Source organism: Anoplopoma fimbria, chromosome 10 (genome assembly GCF_027596085.1).
Source record: "Anoplopoma fimbria isolate UVic2021 breed Golden Eagle Sablefish chromosome 10, Afim_UVic_2022, whole genome shotgun sequence".
Classification (NCBI taxonomy): domain Eukaryota; kingdom Metazoa; phylum Chordata; class Actinopteri; order Perciformes; family Anoplopomatidae; genus Anoplopoma; species Anoplopoma fimbria.
Window position 1 is genome coordinate 19,708,629 of NC_072458.1, and position 15,302 is coordinate 19,723,930.

Genomic DNA, 15,302 nt, shown 5'->3' on the forward strand with positions numbered 1-15,302 from the left:
AAATGTAGCTTTAGCTATGGGTAGCCATGTCTATGTCACTTGCTAGCTTTAACTTTCCTTAGATCTCTCGCGTTAGCTGCCTAGTTGGCAGAGTGCAGAGCGTGTAACAATGTTTTCTAGAAACCACAGTTGATTTTGTTAATGCAAAATGTATGCAACATGCCGTTTTCACAGAAATCATACATTTTTATGGTTTAATATTTTAAATGATCAGGTAGATGCCAAAAAGGCTGATTCTTGTCCCAACTCAATTTGGACCAAATATGCTGTGTTTTGCCTTTTAGTTGAGGGTAATCTGTTGTCTGAATGTTAATGACAACCCATGCTGATTTCTAACCCGACATTTAATTAAACCCCCTGATGTCCTGACATACATTTGCAGGGGATTATGGGTACTTCTCAGACATGCCTGGCAACATCCAGCTAGCATTTAGTTGTTGAGTGAGACAGTTTAACAGAGTAGTCTTTGATAGACTGGTACTACACTTTAATTTACTTAATACATTATATTGTGCCTTCATCATTTTAAGATTTGCATATTTTCATTAGTATTCATTTTATACATTTTCATCGCAGTGCGTGCAGATTTACAAGGTTTTAATCAGTTGGAGGGATGGTGTGTTTTATTCAAAGTCACAGCAGTCTGTCTGGCTTTTGCAATTATTCCATAATTAATCAAATTTTATCTGGAAGGATATATTGCCATGGTCATAAACTGCTGAATAAAATTAATATTTTTTATAATGGCTGTGGGAGAAAAAGTCACCGAATGTGAAACCATTGTACTTTACTGCTTCCATTAGTCATCTGACAAATTTAAGTTCTGAATTAATTGCAATCTTTAATCTTAAAAGAATTAAAAGAAATACAGACGGATATTAAAATATGTCCTTTGTCAGCATTTAACACGAGTTAAACGAGTTTGCTGAGTTGGCACTTGTGAAGCCAGGTAATATAAACAAATATTATGACTCTGGAAATGTGTTATCTGCAAAAACAAAATTGCTTACCCCCTTTGAAAGAGATCCACATTGTGAAACTTGTGCAACTCTACAGAAAACTCCAGTGTTCCCTGTACTTCAGACATGATATAATCCCACTCATCACCTGTCAAAAGAGAAGAAAAACACAATAAGCAAAAATAAGACAGAAACCAGAGCAGAAGATGAGAAAAATGATGGCATCTCTAAAACTAGCTCACGGTGTTCTCTTTCTGTTTGCTGAGGTGATATGACTCATGCAGACCAGTGTGGAGAACGGACTTTAGACTCCCAAGACAGACATCTTCTGAATATTATCACCATCACTGTTAAATGTTTGAGAAATGAACATCAGCGTATGATTTCATTATTTCAGAGTAAATGCAGGTGCAGCTGCTCTCTTTATTGTCATCTATCCTAATAAGGGATGCTGTGAGCTGATTTGAGGTCAGCTGCTTTTACTGTCAATGTCGGCCTGTCAGCAGGGTACATTGATATTATTACCTGTATGATTAGGATTAGGAACTATGAACTGAATAGTTGTGCTGCTTTAATATAATATACAAATACCTGCAAAACTGGCGATCACTTGTAATAAGCTTTGTACATATAAACTACTAGTCGATTGTGTTTTTTATGTCTTTATTCAGAACTTTCTCTGTGATTCATGCACACACAATATGTGGAGAAGGTTCCCATGCACACAAGAAAAAAAAAGAATAATTTGTCAAATACAATGTCTTCTGCCTGTTTCTGGTATACTCATCTTTTGTGTGCTTTTAGTTGGGTTTAACCAAACACTTGTTATGTGACCACACAGCAATGAAGCCCTTGATCTTGTTGAAGGAAACTCTTGTTAAGCAGGAACCTTCATCTAAACACATGACAACGAACTAAACTGCTGAAAAAATCCACACATACTGTCGAATTTTCTTCACAACACATATAGTTCCTATTAGCCCCTTAAGATAAGGGGTTCAGCTCAGAGTTTCATTGTATTTAGCAATGACTGAAAGGACTATTAACCTTACGGCCTCAGATATACAGGCTTGTATAAAAGTTCATTAATTAGCTTGTTGAGACAACTGCAGGCGAATACCCTGTATGTCTAATACATCAGACCAATGAAAATGCATGTCTCTGATCGACATATCCCAGGTTCCCTGAAGCTCAATTAACACCCGAGTGAGCAGAGTTTTTCATTAACAGCAATTAAAGCTCAAAAAATGCCCAGCACGTCCAAACATGACCACATTCGGTGAAAACAAAGACGTGGACTCTGCAACTTTCAGAACATTGAAAGCTGAGACGCAGTAAAAACTGAGCGGCTACCAAACAAAAGAAGATGAAACACTGACACGCTTTCCAGTGAAGTGTCTCAAATAACCCCTCATTGAAACGTAATCCCCACCATGTGTGCTCTATTGAGGTAGTGTTCCTGTAAGTGTTGGGAGTCATCTCTGGAGAGGACGGTGCACACACAAGTGTCATTGCTGTGAAACACCTTTTTGAAGAGCAACTTCACTTGTGCATTGCGACCAGTCCTCAGCTTAGCAGGCTTAAAAAGCATAATACTGTTTCAGTCCACTTTCTTTAAGCCGTTAAGATTTATCTAGACAGGCTGATTTTAATTCACCAGAGCTCAGACACTCGGGTATTGTGAGAAGATAATTTGCTGCTACTGAAATGCAAAAGTTACTGCTAATTACAGTGAACGCCAGTTTGCAGATATGATGAGTGGAGGCCTACCACCAGACTTCCAACTGTGGCCTTTAGCTAATAAAGCTAAAATGAGCTCCATTAATTTGTACAAAACACTGTCTCCGGCTGACTTTTTTAATGTTTTCAGCTGACTCAATTTAAAGCAAGAATCCTGTTAAAGTAGTGTCTAATGTTTTAAAAGGCTTTATATGACACTCTGCTTAAAAACTGAGATAAAAGCCACATGTTCTATAGGCAAATAGTCAGCATCCTTGAAAGTGCATTATTTAGCAGACACATAAAGAAACAGCATTGTTCTTGTAATGTAATGTACAGTCAGCCATTCTTAGAAAGAAATAAGAGTCAAATTCTTCCTCACCATACTCATATACTAACTAACTGTTTGGCTGCTTCTCTTCCAACTTCGCTTTAAACGTTAAAAGAGCAGAGACTGGTGTTCATGTCCTAAATTGCTTTGTAGTTATGTATAATTACGTTTGTGACGTGTTTGCATATTTTTCTAGGTTTCTGTTCCTATTCTAAGCCCAACCGTGATGTTTTTCCTAAACATAACTTTGTGGTTTTGTGACAAATGATGTGCCGCCACCGCCACGTAATGGACTGTTAATAGGTCTTGGTCATTTCCTGTATATCTGTGAGATCATGTTGTACAGGATGATTATTTTTTTCAATTAAAAAGCATGCCATTCATAATTTCCTTAGCTACTTCGCCAACAATGCCAACGACTAGGTGGGCCAAATACTGAACAAAAAAAGAATACAACAGACAAGAATGGGAAAACGTGAGTGGGTTATTCAACCTAAAGTATGGGACAATTCAAATGTGAAAATAACACATAGTAAATGTGAAATACGTGCACATCTTGTTCAACAAGCCTGTGTGGTGGGGAACGCCCCCGAGTAGTGAATGCAGCATAGAGTGTAGTGTTTGTGAACGCAGCCCTAAGGCCGGCTCCTCCCCCAACCAATTCCCCAATAAGGGCCAGATCATAGATGGCACCTGTTGGCATGGCTTGGTTGTTCTTTGGCCCTGTCCTCTGGCATTGTGGTGGTTGGTAGTGTTGCTGTTGCTTGTTTAATATGATCAGTTGGCATGCCAAACTTTTTGAACTACAGCTGCCAATGTTAACTCTGGTCTAACAGGTCAGCTGGAAATTGTTTTAGAATTCCATCGTTGTCCTGCCTACGATGAGTTATTCCATATGTTAATACCCCATATCAAAGGTGGTTCACCTGTTGCTGTTTTGCGTCTGTTTTGTTAGTTTTTTTGTTGCTCCTTGTCGTGTTGTTTGATTTACGTTATTAAACCAACTGGGTTTGTTTGTTTGATCTTTAATTATTTTTTTGTACTAGTTCCCTTTTTCTTCAGGGAAAGTCGAGTGCTATTGTTGGGAGGCTAGGCACCCGTGTTGAGGTCCCTACACCTCATGCATGCAACGTACAACCACTGGGATACGAGTGATGGCTGCACCATTTCTGTGGTGAGGATTGCTGTGTTGGACCTGAGGTGAGTAACAGGTAGCACCCCTGGGCACTCCAGTGTGTAGTCTGCCTCACCACCACAAGTCTCAAATTAAATTCCCCAGTTTTACTTAGTTTATGTTGAACAGGACATTTCAGAATATTAAAAATGGCTATGTAGTTTTAGAGTTTTTAGTAAAGGCGTTTTAACTTAGCGTGTAGCAACTATTATTAATCCCCTATTTGTTTCCGTAATTTCCATTAGTCCATTTGTATTCTTTTATCTCGCGTCGCTGCAAATTTGATTCTTTGCTTTCTAAAATAAAAGCTTTAGTTAATTTTACAAAATGTGTCAGTCTCCTATCAGTAATCAATCTGTGAGCCTTATCAATTCTCAAAACAATATCTTAAGGTTCTTAAGCTTATATTTCCTAGGGTGTAATTCCCCAAGTGGTGTTGCTGGTTCCATTTCATGTTCCCCCTAAACTCTACGACACCAGCACTGATAAACAGAAAGGAAACACAACGGCATCTTTAAATGCCAAGTAGCCTACCCCCCCTCTCTAGCCAACTGCACACAGCTGATCGAGGAAGAATCAATCAATTGTTTATGTCTAAAATGTACTAATTATTTTGCCCTGAATCAGTTTATATCATATATTACATTACATTACATTACAGTCATTTAGCAGACGCTTTTATCCAAAGCGACTTACAGTCAGTAGTATATTACATATCATTCACCCATTCACACACTGATGACAGGCTACCATGCAAGGTGCCACCATCAGACTCTAACTAACATTCATGCAACATCCAGTCCACACCGATGGCAAGCCTTCAGGAGCAACTTGGGGTTAAGTGTCTTGCCCAAGGACACATCGACTGCCGAAGCCGGGTATCGAACCACCGATCCTCTGATTGGAGAACTACCTTGCTCTCCACTACGCCACTACGCCACATATATACCCTTATCAGTTATCAACTGAAGGATTGGGTTAACTTTGGCAAAGGGTGCTGATAAGTTTTTCAGTATTAAGATTTATTGGCCATGTCCTTTTGAGCACAGAAATGTATTCCAGTGTGTCTTCCAAAAAATAGAATTTCATTTGAGCATCAAAGGTGTTCTCTCTGTTGGCAGTGAAACACTCTCCTCCACCTTGCTCATGCTGATAAGATGCATCATACAAATCTTGCCAAGTGTAAGGAGAGAAGGGCCAGTAAATCTTCAGAAAACCTCTGCCTTCCAAAAACCAGCAGTGTAGAGGAGAAGAAAAGGTGACACACGAACACAAAAAAAACCACCTTCTCTAATGTAGCACATTAGCTGGCCGCTGCTACATATCGCCTGAAGAGACTAGAAATTACACAACTTTTCTTCTTGCTGACTCTGTATGTCGTGTCACATTGACACACTTGCAGCTCCGAGTGTTGACTTTCTCGTGTCAGGGTGACCACAGATGATGGCCGTCACCATAATGCCGTGAGCCAATCACAAGCGGTTTGATGTGACACTTGGAGACACTGGAGTAGGTACAGCTTGTGATTTCTTTAGTTTTTATCAAGCTAGCCAAAGCTGCATCACTGCTTCCCTAATTCACCGAGTTGTAAGCCAACGTCCTAGTTGTCTGTTATCTGCTGTCTCAGAGGTTAAAAAAAAAAGAGAGCTACTCCAGTGATGTGTTAGGCAGGCAGTAAGGAGACTGAACGCTGTGTATTTCATTAAATGGAGGCTCACAGTCCGGAGACTTAGGGCTTAATATACTTCCGTTGCCAGCAAAGCAATCTACAGAATATGGCTAGAGCACACATACACTGTACACATCAATAAATTAATCAAATCTGCAAGGCACTGATCAAAACACCCACGCTGACAGCTTCAAACATATACAGCTGTCTTACATCTACGTAGGATCATTTGTTTCCCTTGATGATATTGATGATCATGACACAACTCGTCAACTGCAGCATTAGACAATGTCTTTAAAGGGCAAATCGGAGTTACTAGTTTTTCATGTCGTCAATAAATCCCATAAAAACTAACAATTAATTAGTTCCTCTCTATTGAAAATCTGTGTATCACAAAACCCCTCGGCTCATTCTTGCCTTCTAAAGATGCATGGTAATATTTAATGAAATTAATCCCCCATGACTTTTATTTTAAAGCTTGCGGCTTTTCAGACATCACTTGTTAGTGAAATAAAGTATTTGTTGGTTCATTACATTTGTAGACCGAGAAAGAATATTCTGATTATCGGCATTTTACGAATGAAAACGTTTTTGGGCTGATGCCAGCAGGCCTATTTTGAGACTACTTCATCCAGGTCCCAATTTTTTCTCCACCAGGAAATTTCAGGTCTCTGAAACTTAGACCTTATGTTGGTCTATCGTAGAAAGTTCTAAGACTTGAAATTACATGTCTGTTATTTCATGGTCATTTCCTTGTAAATTTTTCATGAAATTTCCTGGAAAGAACAATTTAATCAATTAAATGGTGAATAGAGATGGAGTGCTTAGTTAGTTCATTTTTAAATATCCTTTTTAAATAAATCTTACAGAAAAAAAAAAGAATCCAAATGTGTTTTTTCTGTTTCCTTCTTTTTAAGGTTATAATACTTTTTTTTTTTTTATGGTTTTGGGAATATCATTTCAACATGTACCTTTCTATAGAATCGTTGTCATTGCTAGTGACCATTCCCTTGGGTTGAAATGACATGCCTACTCTTACCTATAACTGTCCGTTTGGCTTCACTGCAGACACATACATCTGTAGCTCTTATGTCTGACAAAGTAGATGTTCAATGAGTGTTTGCTGCCCTTAGAATTTTTGAACGTGTAGATTTGTACTCCACTTTTCAATACCAACCCAAACTACAGGTTAAAAAAAAAACTTAATCTGAAATCCTAAGGACTTTAAATCAACTCTAAAGGTGCTGAATACGAGATTGGGTCCATTACTGTTCCCTCTCAACATGGCGACGGCTGAGCCAGCAGCTTGCAGCTAACGTTGCTCACAGTGCTATCGGTGCAGATAACGGCAACAGTAATGAAAGAGCTAACGGTGTTTAACAGCGGGAGGAACGGAGCGTGGGAGCTGATCTTCCTCGACAACGCCGTCAATGCTGACAACCGCCATGTGAGCGGCTGTGAGCTATAGGCAGTGGGGCACTCTCATATACACTAACATGCTCTAAAAGCGTGCACGGCAATTTCAACAAAGCAAGGAGAAGCTCTGATTATAACGCACTCAAAGGGAGAGTGATTTTATTCAATGCTTAGGTAGACATTACTCCATGCTATCTTTATAAAACATATAGTAGTCTGATCCTATATTTGTCCTCTGAATGTCGAATAAAGCTCCTTTTGAGGTCAGTAATCTATTTCAAAATGGCTGTAATGGGCCTTTTCTGATCATTTAGCTGTGTGACTCAATTTCTCAGGCTCTAGTTTGCGTGAAAGACTGCCGAGCATTCAAATTGAATAGAAAACATACTAAACATGTGTCTGTTAACACACTTTTAATCAATCAATTAATCAATGAAAGTCATTTTCCTACAATACCAAAGGTTTACCTAAGCAGGGATCTTCTTAGGCCGTTCACCTTTCTATTGTTATACAAATCCCAGTATAAAATGCATGTTGTGCTCAGTTAGCTTCACAGTGCTGCTGTCCCCCACACAGACAACCTGTAGCCGAGCCAATTCTCAGAAGTTGCTGCTTGTGCATTTTCACAAATGTTCACCTTGCAGCAAATCATTAAACACTAATCATTACAAAACAGCCATCTGCTGTCTGATTACTATTTAATGCAGCCCACACACACATATATGCACATGCTGGCTTTCTTGGAGAGCTGGAGTTTGCAGTAATCCCTCAACTTTTAGAAAAAAGTAAAACTCCTGGCTGCCCTTCAACTGCCCTCCTCCAATGCCAGCCACTCCTGATGGTGTCAGCTCAGTTTGGGATGCTGCCTGACATCTCCAATCTCAATTTGGGGCTAATGAAGAGGCAACATGTTCTTAGTGACTGAATGTGGAATGAGCAGATTTTGCAGTCTACGTAGGCGTAGGTGTGATTGTAACAGAGTCATTGTGTGCCTTGACTGGGAGCCGCTGTATGTGTGTGCACAGCTCAAAGGGCCGGAAATTAATCTTGGGCATTGTTCCATTCATTAACATCGAACTCTTTCTGCAGAACACAATGAAAGAAAGAGGGCAATAACCAAATAAAAGGAGCTGTGACAGAATGCGAATTGGTTTACAGCACCTCCTTCAAGCAATGAAATGAAAATAATTAATACAAGTGTTGTGAATTTCTGTCCCGGTTTTGAAGCGTTTTTGAGGACATTAACATCTGTCAAATCAAAAGTGCCTGTAACGACGTTTATTTCTAACCGTTTCAGATTTTTAGGAATAGTCCATCTGCACACTGGGTATGTGGAGTGCCCTACAGGAAATCACTGAGCCAGCAATCATGTGAGAGAATAATCTAGCATTCGCTTAAACCCTTCGTGATGCTGTATTAGGCTCTCTGTTGTCCAAATGACAAAGCCAAATCCCTGCAAAGGCCGACAAAAAAAGGAGACCAAGTAGAATTATCAAGTTAAATGAGTCAGAGTATGACTTTGAGAGGATGTGACTGGCATTCTTGCTATCTCCAAATGAGATTCTGTTATGATCAAAGAGCTGAAAAGAAAAAGAGAAGGGGGGCAGATAACATATCCAACTGGAAAATCCTACATCCACTACCTCAGAAGTCCTTAGTGGAGTTTGGAGAGACCATAAGCAGATTCACTATTTCTATTCACTACTCTGATTCACCATTAATGTGTTTGTATGATAACCAAATGGTAATTATGTAATGTGAATAATTGGTCAAAAAGTATGAAGGTGGACAGTGCTTTGGGTCAGTTAACTGCTTTGTAATGACACAGCCCAGCACTCTTACATGGTCTTGTGGGTTTCTGCTCCAGTCAAATGTTTACATCAGGGCCTGAAGTCAAGCTTTACATTACAGTATGTGAACAACCTTTAATTAACTGTGATCTATCCAACCCGTCGTTGTTTACTTCTACTCTCATGTGTTCGCAGCCTGCTTGTACAACTCTGCATTGTTTTATGCTGAAGTGGGAGCCTTGCTTTGTTCATTTTCCGACAGCGTGTTGGACTATTTCAGACGACAGCATCTGTGAATCACTGATAATAAACAGCACGCACTGTGCTGTGTGGCAGCGTCCTGACACACGTCCTCGCTTGCCATAAAGCTAAAAAAAAAAAATAATAATCACACATTTCCCTGCATGGTTTGTCATTCTGAATTCAATAATAGTGCATTCATTTAGATCATTCTGAGCACCAAGATGCTTGAATAAGTATTTGTATTAATATCTTTTTGATTTAAATAGTCTTGCTTGCAACTTCATCAGCCTGGAGTGTTATTATTTCTATTTCCTCAAGGACAAAGCCTTCAATGTGTCAGACAAAGAGCCATAGCTGCCATATAGAATAAAAGTATTGGAGAAAAAAAAAAAAAAAAAAAAAAAAGCATCCTCATCCAAGCCAGTCAGCACTCATACAGCAGCTTTCTCTGCTGCAAAAACAATGAGCTCCTCTCATGATCCCAACACACACACACACACACACACACACACACAGTCAGACAGCCAGAAGCAGGCTGTCACATGCAGATAAACCAGCCTCACCTTCAGCAGAGATGAAGCGCAGTATCCGCAGAGGGGTTCTGGTCCAGCCTGCACTGCGTGGAGCGCTGTTTGCAGAGAAGATGCGCGTTTTGCAATGTTTATATCAACGCGTCTGCTGGTACTGCTGCAGTTGCCATGGTTATTCATCCATAGCCTGTATGTTCTGCAGTCTCTTTCTCTCTATTCCCTCCCTCTATCTCTCTATTCCCTCCCTCTCTCCCTCCCTCTCTATTCTCTTTATTCCCTCCCTACATCTGACGGGGATTTTCAATTTCAAAAAGTGCGGCTGTCGCGGAATCTGTCTTTGTTCAATTCAATTCAATTCAGTTTATTTTGTATAGCCCAGAATCACAAATTGCAAATTTGCCTCTAGAGGGCTTTACAATCGGCACAGGAAAAACTCCCCTAAAAAACCCCTTTAACAGGGAGAAAAAAGGAAGAAACCTCTGGGAGAACGACAGAGGAGGGATCCTTCTCCCAGGATGGACAGAATGCAATAGATGTCATGTGTACAGAATGAGCAGCATAACAGAGATACAACACATTCAATGTATATGACATAAATGATTCATATAATAAGACTACTTATAATAACAGCAGCAATTATTACAGTAGAATTTGTGTTCATCCTTCCCCACCCCTCCTGGTCCGCCCTGCGTTTTGCAGACAATGCATAGGGGTAGTTTCATAACAGGGATATCAATGTGTGTGTGTGTGTGTGTGTGTGTGTGTGTGTGTGTGTGTGTGTGTGTGTGTGTGTGTGTGTGTGTGTGTGTGTGTCCTGCTGCTGCACTATAGTATGCGTCCAGCGGGCGAGCTGACGTCACAGACTGCCCCCCCTAAAAGCTGAAGTGAACCGTGCTGAAAATGAATTAACATGCTGAGAAGCAAAGAGTGTTATGCAAAAGAAAAACATGAATGTAATAATAATAATAATAATAATAATAATATTTTTTTTAAAAAAGCATGCAGGTGTCATGTGACAGGTTATTGGAGGTAAATTCAACTTTTTGGACTCTTCTCTTAAGAGGTAGATCAATATAAATTGGGAAGCCAATGAATAACTGTGAATCTGTTTTTTTTTTATCCTGATCTCTGGTTTATAGATGACCAACCTGAAACCCCGCTTCATTGTGTAAAGTAGGCTAGCAGATATATTCCTATAAAAAACAGATAATAAAGAAGTGGTCACAGTTATTCAGTGGCTTACCGATATGCAGTACCAGTCAAAAGTTTGGACACACCTTCTCATTCAATGGTTTTTCTTTATTTTTATTTTTTTTTTTTCTACATTGTAGATTAATATTGAAGACATCCAAACTATGAAGGAACACATATGGAATTATGTGGTAAACAAACAAATGCTCAACAAACCAGAATATGTTTTATATTTTACATTCTTCAAAGTAGTTGAATGAGAAGGTGTGTCCAAACTTTTGACTGGTACTGTATATCGGTAAACCACTGAATAACTGTGACCACTTCTTTATTATCTGGTTTTTTATCCTAATCTCTGGTTTATAGATGACCAACCTGAAACAATCTAATTTCTGAGTTTCCATCTTCAAAGTGTAAAGTAGGCTAGCAGATATAATATTATTATGGCAACTATGTGATGATGGCTTTTGGTCCACAGGAACTCCATCTGAAAAGTTAGATGTTGCAAGTTACACTCAATGTAAATATCTATAAAATGACCTATATAGAATCAATAGCGTACTAGTGAAACTTTAAACTGAAATGGCCTTAAAGTAGGTAACCGCCCTCATACCAGTGCACCAGCGGTACTAAAAGCTCCAGACTGATGCGGGTCGACTTGCTCGTACAAATTTGAATCCAAGTTGCGATGAGATCACACAAGCCACGATGCAAAATCAGTTGTGGTCAGATCAATCAATTCCTTGATCTGACCACACACCTGTTAAGTTTTGTGACGTTAAGGCCGTGACACAATCTGTCCACATACAGTCAAACATAAACACCTGATAAAGGAATCAGAACCACCTCTGTGGTTGTTCTTGCTAATGTAGGCGTACGCCCTTTTACAAGATAACACAGACTCACAAGGTGATAACAATACCAGCGTCACTGATAATGAACATTTGTTACAGGAATATGCTCCAATCAAGCAGAATAACAGCTGACCTTAAGTCTGCATTTACTGATTTTGTTGGCCACAAACTACTTTGTTCACAGAGCGGACATGTTATCTTTTATTTCATCTTTCATTTTGATGTTGGCAAACCTTTGGGCAAATCAAATTAGCATTTATTTGGAGTCGTGTTGGTGGCCACCTGTCAAGAGGAAATGGTATGTTTACCAGATAAGGCTGTCGGTCTTTTGGCGCTGGCTAGAAACCAAGTTCTTGAGAGCAGAGGGACTGAACCAAAACAGTAAAGTTGCCGGCCTTAAAACCAAAACAATGAGCTGAAAGAAGATCGAGCACTCTGTTGAGCCGGAGGTAACTTCAGAGTCAGCTGATAGCCGAGCGACACCTTTCACATTATACATGAATTTATTCTATAATCTCTATCTCTATTCTATAACTCCGTGTCTTGAAAAGGGTGATGCAGATCATGAACTCATAACTCATAATTAATTTCTTTGCATATTGTTAAATGTAGGTGTTTAATCAATTCAACAAACTGCAAATCTGGGGCCAGGTATTCCAGCATAGAAGTTGTAGACGTTGCACACAGGAGATAAGGAGTTAATAGGGGCCCGGAAGCTACCCTCTGGCAGGTTAATCTGGCCATGCCCAAAGTGCAGTGAAAATGATGTTGCCCATGGTGACAATTTATTTTGAGTAATAAAGGATTAAGTCTAAAATGTATTTTCTTGCAGACATTTAAAGGTTAATGTGCACAAAGGAGCTCTAGAATAAATTAATTACATGCCAAATGAACAGTTACAGAGCATTTTAAACACTTTACACAGTGTGTAAATCAGGAGCTAGTGGAAACTGTATTTCACTATTTCAAGGATTTAAGAAGTGAAACTGGTACAGAAAAACAGCATATGAGCAAAGTACCAAGATATAGACAAACACTAACCAGCATTCTGTCGTTTGTTCCTGACAGTCAGGTACTGCAATTAAAATGCCATCTGTCCTGGTTAAACAATTCCTCACAGACTAATCACTTGTCAGATAAGGGGGAGGGGAGGATTATGTAACTGCAAATAAATAAAAATGTGCATTGCGCATAAGCTCTTGGTGTTGGTAACCCTGTGTTTGTCAGTTGTCATGTTATCACTTTTCTCTATGGGTTTCTTCTGGTGTTTTGTGTCTCTGATGCCCAAAGTGAACCAGTGCAGGATAGCTGTTTTCCTCTTCTGTTCCCAGCTTCACCTTCCTCTTTAAAAAAAACAAAGTCAATTGCTGCTTTACTCTCATGGCGTTCTGCCATAAACTCCAAGCACTCTTGATTAAGAGAGAAGCACTATTGATTTTTTTTCTTTTTTTTTCCGACTGTTGCCAAAGCCCAGATGACCATAGTCTGAAAAAAATAAAATAAATAACTGCCACAAATTTCAGATAGGTTTCAAAGCAAGGACACTCATTTGTACACAGTCCAATCTGATTATATCTGGTTTATTAAAGAAAGACCACAGAGGATAACTAAAAGTGATTATTGTGGCTTGATTATAGGGGCATTTTGCTTTTAATTTGATTTGGCAGAAAAGTGCTTTTCGGTGATGTAATATGAAGAGGGGATGATCAGACACATCAACTTATCCTCATCTCAGTTCATTTTGTCAACTATGACAAACTAATGAAGTATACAGACTGGCGACAAATACTGCAGATGCTTCCATGCAGGGCACTGAATGGTTTGATATCAAAATGAATCATACATTATCCTCAGAGTCACTAGATATATACCCAATTCAACACCTATGAAATATTTTGGAGCGACATGTTCGACAGCGATCTCCACCACCATCATCAAAACACCACAAAAGGTTTATATCAGCAGGAGAAACACAACTGTGCATATTTAGTGGGCCACACATATCCTTGAGGTAAACCCTGAAGCTAGACAACTATTCTGGGGTATTGGCCAAGTGAGGAATTCTCACTGGAAAGAATAAGCAGCATATTGGGGTTTGGTATCCAGATCTAATAATAAATCCATATGTCTGCCTCCTGTTTTTATGCTAAGCTAAACGTTGTGACTCCATCTTATACTTAGAGCGAGGATAACCTCCAAAAGACCACAAAAACATAGTCCTCTTACAAATGAAAGTTCACATTTGTGATTAATATATCACCTCTTCATGCAAAACCCTCTGGTATGGTCTGGTATGACCAGTAGCTTATGATGGCTTATGTTAGCTTAATTGAGCAATCTAGATAGATATTGCTGTGTAGAGTCATTTTGCCGACTATATGATTTTTTATTTTTCTACTTGTTCTTACGCTGTGTTTTCAAATGCACATTATCCAGTAATGTTACTTGTGGCACTGTTCAGCAAACGTTAAACAAGCTAACTTGTTTGAAGGTTGTGTCGGCACACGCTCAGTAGTCTGCTGATTACTTGCTCACATCAAAATTCAACAATAGGCTCCAACTCAAATTAGTATTTTCAGACTCCAATAACTACTGTAGTGAGCAACTTCAATGCTATTATGTCCCCTTACATGTAGGATACTGAATACAGCATGGGAACTTTACATTTATATGGACTGTATCTGTTGCCATATTACTTTAATGTCTTGGTGGATAGCTAACTTGGCTGTCAGCCAGCTGTTTCTTCAGGTCACCTGAGCTGGTCTTTAAAAGCTAGCAGAAAGAGCTAAGGACACTTACAAACTATTATGTACAACCTCTTAAATAAATCTACACTGGACACTGCAAAGCTTTTACCAGGTGAAAAAGTGTCACATCCGCATAGCCAAAGTGAACCACAGCTTGATGTCATGGCTCTGTGACCATAACATTCTTGTTTTGAACAGAATCATGCTGTCATATGACTAGAGGGCCTTGGCGTATGTGACTGCAGGTCACAAGTGTGATAGTCATGGGGCCTGCCGTGTGGATGAATAATCACATCTCGTTTCCTCCCCCCCCCTGTCTGAGCATGAGCTCTCAATTATCATGGCTGGACACATGATCTCTCTGCCAGATCTCCGAGAAGGCCCAGTCACTGTATCATGTTCCCTTACAGCTCTCTCAGAGGAGTATTGTAGTGTAGCTACAAAAACAATCAATTCATGCAATATTATACTGTACCAAATGTTTTATACTTGACCTTTATATAATTGGTTGTAGTAAATTGCAGAGTATCAGATGACTGTGAGGTTATTGATTCAAAATGTCAGGATAGATAAACCAATAATTCAAGATATACACAGAGGAAAACGGTTTTAGGAATAAAGACATTGGAGAAATACTTAAGTTTTACGCTGTGGCATTCACCGTCATAAAAGTAAGTCC

The 15,302-nt window shown here is 39.3% G+C and overlaps 1 protein-coding gene across 1 annotated transcript in view; it reads right to left on the bottom strand.

Annotated features, from left to right (window-relative positions):
- Window positions 1-9,920, bottom strand: part of fam135b (family with sequence similarity 135 member B) — a 41,640-nt gene extending 31,720 nt beyond the window's left edge. The window contains exons 1-2 of the mRNA XM_054606225.1: window positions 9,865-9,920; window positions 1,011-1,107 (exon numbers count right to left, since the gene is read on the bottom strand). Of these exons, the coding sequence (XP_054462200.1) occupies window positions 1,011-1,087 (77 nt within the window). The 5' untranslated portion in view covers window positions 1,088-1,107; window positions 9,865-9,920. The remainder of the gene's footprint in view (window positions 1-1,010; window positions 1,108-9,864) is intronic.
- Window positions 9,921-15,302: the final 5,382 nt, after the last annotated feature.